The 7,500-nt window shown below is 42.7% G+C and overlaps 1 protein-coding gene across 2 annotated transcripts in view; it reads left to right on the forward strand.

Annotated features, from left to right (window-relative positions):
- LOC123510193 (basement membrane-specific heparan sulfate proteoglycan core protein-like) overlaps positions 1-7,500 on the forward strand; it is a 162,632-nt gene that overhangs the window by 76,666 nt on the left and 78,466 nt on the right. The window contains exons 1-2 of one of the 2 annotated variants that reach the window (XM_045265089.1): positions 1,746-1,816; positions 4,064-6,771. In XM_045265089.1, the coding sequence (XP_045121024.1) occupies positions 6,036-6,771 (736 nt within the window). In that variant the 5' untranslated portion in view covers positions 1,746-1,816; positions 4,064-6,035. Of the gene's footprint in view, positions 1-1,745; positions 1,817-4,063; positions 6,772-7,500 lie in introns of those variants that run through there. The other variant, XM_045265088.1, reaches the window with a different exon arrangement.

Here is a 7,500-nt window from a genome sequence, read left to right on the forward strand (position 1 = left end):
CTCCTCCTCCTCCTCCTCCTCCTCCTCCTCCTTTTCCTCCTACGCAGTGATCCATCTCGTTCGCCTAATAACTGTCTCTTCACCACCACCACAACCACCACCACCACCACCACCACCACCACCTCCAGTTTCCATCTCACTTCCTTTCATCATCTCTACTTTCTTTCGTTCCTTTTTTCTTCTTTCTTTTTAATATTTTCACTTTTGTATTTGCGGTGTATCTTCGTCACTTTTTTCTCTCCTATTTTTTTCTCTTTCTCGTACTCCTCCTCCTCCTCCTCCTCCTCCTCCTCCTCCTCCTCCTCCTTCTCTTCTTCTTCATCCTATTCCTCCTCCTCCCCTTGTGTTCCTCATTCTCCTCCTTCTCATCATATTTTCTTCCTTTATTGCATTATCGTCTTCAGCCTCTCCCTTCTTTCTTCCATCTCTCTCTCTCTCTCTCTCTCTCTCTCTCTCTCTCTCTCTCTCTCTCTCTCTCTCTCATATTTCTCCATACATAACACGGTTTCTTCTTCTATTTATCATTTTTTTCTCCTCCTCCTCCTCCTCCTCCTCCTCCTCCTCCTCCTCCTCCTCCTCCTCCTCCTCCTAAACATACTCCGTTTTTCTTGATCCTCGTCCTCTTACGCTACTGTGAAAAGAAAACAGGAAAGGTAAAAGAAAACGGAAACTTGCTTCTTTAGAGGAGTGTTAACAGTAGAACGCATATGAGAGAGAGAGAGAGAGAGAGAGAGAGAGAGAGAGAGAGAGAGATGTTTATTACGTTTCATGTGCTGGGTATAAAAATAATGCTTAAGTGTGTGTGTGTGTGTGTGTGTGTGTGTGTGTGTGTTTGCTGCGGCCGCCTGTCTATTTTTTTTTTTTCTTTTTTTCTTTTTGCGCAGTTAGGTGGAATTACACTTAAAATTTCAAGTTCCAAGAAGGGAATCGTTGCGAGGGACAGAATTACTCTCTTGGGAACGCCAGACGCGGGAACAAAATATACTTCCCTAAAAAGCGAAACTATTTATTATTTTCTCCTTTTTTATGTCGCTGTGCCGGAAGCTTTTGTTACGACGGCTGAGAAGGAAGAGGAGGAGGAGGAGGAAGACGAGGATGGAGAGGATGGGGAGGAGGGGTAGTTAAGTTATAAGGTATAAAGGGGAGGTAAGAAGGAGAGCAGGTGGGGAGGATAAGAAAGGAAGGAAGGTAGGTAGGACTTGGAGGAAAGAAGGGGTAAGAGAAGAGGTAGAAGAGAACGAAGAGGAAGGGAAAGAAAAACCAGTAGAAAAAAAGGGAAGAGAAAAAACTTTGAAGGAAAAAAAGGAGATGAACTTATGAGAGGAAAAGGAAAATACGAGGCGAAAAAAGGGGAAATAGGATACAGGAAACGAGAGATGGAGAAGGAAAAAAAAAGTAAAGGAAGTGAAAGAAAAAAGAATAACGAGATAAAAAAGGAGAGATAAAAAATATAAAAATCATAAGTAAAATAAGAAAGAAAAAACGGAAAAATAACACAGAATGAAAATAGATATAGAGATAGAAGGAAATAAAGGAATGAGAAACGTAAAGAGAAGGTATAGAGGAAGGCAGGAAGGAGAAATAAAGAATATAACGAGGAAGAAAACTATGGAAAGGAAAAAGGAGGGAAGTTAATCTTTCCTGAACCTCTTCTCGCCGCCCAGTGGAGCTTCATTTTGTGCCTCGGAGCTTCAGTCTCGGTATTAGTGGGGACTCGGAGGGACTTAAACTTATTTAGGAGTGAAGGGACGACGGGCGAGCGGACACAGGCAGCTTACAGGACATTCACGCGCCGGGAACGAGGGAAAAGGGACAGGTGGGAGGTAGATTACAGAAGGGGGAAAAAGCAGGCCTAGATACGTCGAAATCAAACGAATAGGTAGGTTAGTAGGTGGTAGTTTGCTGAGAAATAGTGACGTGTATGTAGGTTAGTATGTGGTGAGTAGATGTGGTTGAATTTTAGTAGATCTTGGTTTGGTGAGAGATAGTGACGTGTATGTAGGTAGCGTGTTTGACTTGGTGCGGTAAGTAGATGTGTAGATTGAAGTGCAATGGAAGATAATAGAGATAGACTGATAGATAGGTTGAATTTTAGTAGATCTTGGTTTGGTGAGAGATAGTGACATGTAAGTTGGTTAGTGTGTTTGATTTAGTTGGTGTCGTGAAGAGACGTGTAGATTGAAGTGTAGTGGAAGATGTAGAGATAGACTGATAGATAGGTTGAATTTTAGTAGATCTTAGTTTACTGAGTGGTAGTGACGTGTATGTAGGTTAGTGTGTTAGACTTGTTGGTGGTGAGGAGACTTGTTGATTGAAGTGTGGTGGAAGATGTAGAAGTATAGACTGATAAGGTGAATTTTAGTACATGTTCGTTTGCCGAGAGATACTAAAGTGCGTGTAAGTAGATTAGTGTGTTAGACTTAGTAGGTGTGGTAAGTACACGTGTAGATTAATATAAAGGTAGACAGATAGATAGGTTGAATTACAGTTAAATAGTGGATATGTTCATTAGTAATTTGTATACAATTTGAAGACTTTTTAATGCATATAGGTAGATGAACAGGGAGAAAGGCTGATAGATAGGCAAAATTACTAATGAATCTTATAGTATGGTCATCAATGCAGGTAAATTGACAGTCTGTTAAATGAGTGCACAGGTAAATAAATAAGGAAAAAATATTAGCAGTTTAAAAGAGATTACAAATAGATGTTAAAGTAAAACGCTGGAAGATTTACTTGAATAAATGGATGTGTCAATTTTAGGTAGGCTGATAAACAAGTGGAATTATTAAAAGATACATAATCATAAGATATGGAAATTTTTTAAACTGGGCTCTAAAATCTGACCGATGAATAAAGAAAATAAATAATGAGGCATAAAAAGAGGACCAAAGAACACACACACACACACACACACACACACACACACACACACACACACACACACACACACACACACACACACACACACACACACACACGCACACGAGAGAGAGAGAGAGAGAGAGAGAGAGAGAGAGAGAGAGAGAGAACGTTTGAACTCCACTTCTGACTCAAGGCGAACACTTGTAGAAGAACAAATAAACAAACATCTTATCCTGTGTCTTTTCCTCTTATTTGCCTCTCCCTCCCTCCCACCCTCCCTCCCTCCCTCCCTCCCTCCCTCCCTCCCTCCCTCCGCGTCCTTGGGGAAAAAGCAATTGCCTCCAAGACACAGGTAGATGAAAGAAGGAGAGAAACAGGAGGATAAAAAAGAGAAAATAGGAAACGCTTTTGTATGAAATTATTAAATACCCGGTAAAGTTTTTATGTACCGGGAGAAGTGTTAGTGAGTCCCTTTTAAAATACCTGTTTGTTAAGTCTCTCTCCAGTTTTTTTCTGTTTGTTTGTTACGCTCGTTGGAAATGTACTGCAGTGGTTCTTTATTTATTTTTTTTTTCATTTCTTTTATATATTCTTTTTGTGGTGTTTTTTTTAGAGGTGTCATTCTTCTGCCCCATATTCTTAACTTATCGTGTCATGTTATCTCTCATTTCTTTTAGTTTTTTCTTTTCTGTCGGAACGTAACTTTGTCATGTCATTGCTCAGGTTTTACTTATTTGTTTTCTTTCTTTATTCTTTAGACGTATCCTTAGGTAAGTCTCACGTCATTACTAGTACCTGTCATTTTATTGTTTTTTTTTTCTCGTTTATTGTCAACAAGCTGTCACTACATTCTTGTCCTTCACGCCTTACATCTTATTTCATTGGCTCACTATAGTATTTGTCTTTACTGTACATTTTTGTATTCATAGTTATTTCACTCATCTATTTTCACCATTTTTTTTTAGTACGATGCTGTAACTTTAGACCCTCATTTCATTATTACCTAACGAAGCGAAACTGAAACCACACACACTCATTTGACCCTTGCTTGATGACACTTTCCCACCTCAACACAGCGTCATTACACCTCTCATATCTGACACTTACCTTCACTCATTTCACTCACGCTAATGACGTTCAGGTATCATGCTTTGAAATGCCAAGCAGTAACATCATGGAACCATTTTCTCTCTTACAGATGGAAAAGGAAAACGGGAGACTCACTCAATTAACCGGGGGCTTCAAGAATTAAGGAATGAGACGGAGAGAAGACGAGAGTGAGAGGCGAAGCAATCTTGAGTAACGCCTGAAGAATCCTGAAGGCGACGGCGACGAGGAGCAAGAGAAGGAGGAGGAAGAGTGTCTTTCATCCCCGAGAGACACGACGGAGGCCAGAGAGGAGCATAAACAAGGCAGGACGTGAGGAAAACTGTTGCGTTGATTGAGGTGGTGGAGGAGGCGTCTTAATTAGCAGTGAAGCGCCGGTGTTTGGAGACACGAGGAGAAGGGGAAGAAGGACGACGACAAGCAGGAGTAGGAGAGGAGGAGAAACGACCCAGTGAGCCGTTCGCGTCGTTGGTGATTGGCAGTAGTGGTCGTGGTAGGAAGGAAAGGAAAGAGTAAAACATTGGGACACTTAAGATCCAAGGAGGAATGTGGTAAAAACTTCTTTTTTTCAGTCATGTGGACTTAAAATATTTCTCCGTGCTATTGGAGAGGAAGTAAGAGGAAGAAATAAAGAAAGGAAGGGAGAAAAATTGATGTGCTTGAGGTCTGATAAAGGCACTCATAACTCTCTTTTTATTTGCTTCGGCCATGTGAACGTGTTGAGGGAAAAAATGAAGTGAAAGTAAGCAAAAGAATAATTATGTACGTACTTAAGGCCTTTCAAAATGTGCACACAGGTCTTTTTCTTCTACATTGATTATGTGAAATTATAAAGAAGTTTTTTTTTCAGCATTAACAGTGTAGAGGAAAGAAAAGGTTTTGAAAACAGGAAGAGCATTAAGGAAAAATTGACGGACTAAATACAGAGAAAGTGGTCCTCAGTCTAGTAATGTTTTGACTTCCAACTCTATAAACTTATCAGCTGTTTGTGTCAGAGAAAAGAGAGTGAAAGAAAACGTGAAAAATACCTGTAATCGAATTAAGAATCTATTGAAACCTTCACAACTTTTTAAGGAATTATAAAAAGTGAAAAAAATAGCGAGTGAAAAAAATAACCAAATGAAATTCAGTATCTATTCATAACTTTGTAACGATAACTACATAAACTTAATGGAAAAAAACGAGCAAAACAGTGAATGAAAAGAATGTTGAATAACCAGATCGAATTGAGCATCTATTCATAACTTCCCGAACCAAACTATATAAAACTTAGAGGAAGTGATCAAATTTACCACACACAACACTCACCCTTCCACTCACCGCCTGCAACACAAGAAGGCTTTGCAAGGGAACAAATCTGGCATACGTAATGAACCACAAAAACAAACCACGAAACAGAGCAGCTGAGTAAATTATTGTTACCATCACAAAGGAAAATAACACACAAGCAGCGCCATACTCCTTCACCAGTACCTGGGAGGGGATTCAAAGGTAGTGATTTGATAGACACACACCAGCTCATCCTTACACATCACAGACAGGCGCAGAGGACTTCCCCTATCGCTGTAGTACTATGAGGGATGCGAGTCCTTTCATAAGCGTGCAAGATGATGAACCGCCTAATCTTCCTGAGTGACTGAAGCTTCTGAACCCTGAAGTGAACCCTGAAATGAACCCTGGCAATGCCTCGGTGCCCCATGTGAAGTGGCAACCTACATAGACATGAACTTCCAATGTAGAACTTCTTCCTCTTCACCTCCTTCTCTTCCTTTAGCCCCTCTTCCTCCTCCTCCTCCTCCTCCTCGTCTGGATTAGTGTGTGCCGGGCCGGGCGGAGGCGCGACGATCATGGGTTGTGTAAAGAGCTGGAGATTGCAGTGTGTTTGACCTTCAGGCACCATCAGCAGGGAGCAAACACGCGGCCAGAGAGAGAGAGAGAGAGAGAGAGAGAGTCTGCTGGGCGTTTAGATCCTCTCAACTCCATCTATCCTTCTTACTCCTTCGTCCCCACCCTTCTCCTCCCCCCTCCTCCTTCCCCTCTTCCTGAGATGTGAGGACTCAACCATGGCGGGAGACAGAAGGAGACACGTACGAACTTTAGCGTCGGCAAAAGTTAACCTTGAGAGGAGGAAAAGCAGAAGGAGAGTGTGCGGGGTGCTTCAGGGGACCGGCTGGGGCCCCTCCCGTCTTCCCCGCCCGTGGGAGAGATGCGTGGGACGTTACTCTCTCCCCGCACAGTCCCGCCACGACCACTCCGTAATGGATGCAAAGTTACGGGCGAAGAGTAACAGGTCTGTGCTTCACCTTCACGGAAACTTCGCATCTCTCCCTCCTTCAGGAATACAGGGAGGTGCTGAGGACGTCACGAGCGTCACACCTTTGCAGCCTGCTGCCCCTCGCCCCCACCAGCGACTCCTTGGCTCAGAGGAACACTCAAAGGAAGGCTGTGTGTTGAAAGGAGACATGGAACCCTCCTCCTGCGCCTCCTTCGTGAGTAGGCATCCTGACCAGTGTCCGGAATGCTGGTGTGAAGAAGGGGTGAGCTCTACTGAAGATACCAAAAACACCCATGCCTCCCACGTTCTCAGAAGCACAACAGCAGCACCTATTGACCAATTCCATCACGCCTCACGCCCACACGGAACTCAAGGCACCCTCGGAACACCAAAAATGCGTCCTGCAGTCCCAAGTTCCTGGCGGGGAAGAAGGAGCAGCATAGAGATCCTACAGGCTTCTCTCCTGCCGGGTATCCTGACGGTGCTCCTGCTGCTGCTGCCAACCCACGCACTTCCTGATGGTGGTGAGTGTTTTGTTGTCTTGTGTTGTATTGCGTTGTTTCCTGTGTCAAGTGCCTCGCCGCCTGTTACCTTTATCTCTCTCTCTCTCTCTCTCTCTCTCTCTCTCTCTCTCTCTCTCTCTCTCTCTCTCTCTCTCTCTCAGTAAATGCGTTTCTGTATGGATTTTTATCTTTGCTGTAGTAGTAGTAGTAGTAGTAGTAGTAGTAGTAGTAGTAGTAGCAGTAGTAATAGCAGAAGTAGTAGTAATAATAGTAGTAGCCGTAGTAGAAGTAGTAGAAATAATAGTAGTAGTAGTAGCAGTAGTAGTAGTAGTAGTAGTAGTGGTAGTAGTAGTAGTAGTCGCAGTTGTGGTAGTAGTAGCAGCAATTGAAGTAGAAGTAATGGTAGTGGTAGTGACAGTGGTGGTAGTAGTAGTAGTAGTAGTAGTAGTAGTAGTAGTAGTAGTAGTAGAATTGTAGTAATAGCAATAGTAGGACTAATAGTAGTAGTAGTGAAAACATGAACAGCAATACAGCGACACAAAATATTACTAAAAATTAATTGCAGCATGCACGTAGCTCGCAACACTGACTGCCTCTCAACACACGATGCCACACGCCTCTCAATGGGAGTGTTGCAACAGGACGCTTTCAACAACATAGGCAGCAATACAAAAAAAAAAATCAGCAACACACTCCCAATACAGTAATGATGTAGCGTTGGTGGCATTCTCTCTCTCTCTCTCTCTCTCT

Source organism: Portunus trituberculatus, chromosome 28 (genome assembly GCF_017591435.1).
Source record: "Portunus trituberculatus isolate SZX2019 chromosome 28, ASM1759143v1, whole genome shotgun sequence".
NCBI lineage: Eukaryota > Metazoa > Arthropoda > Malacostraca > Decapoda > Portunidae > Portunus > Portunus trituberculatus.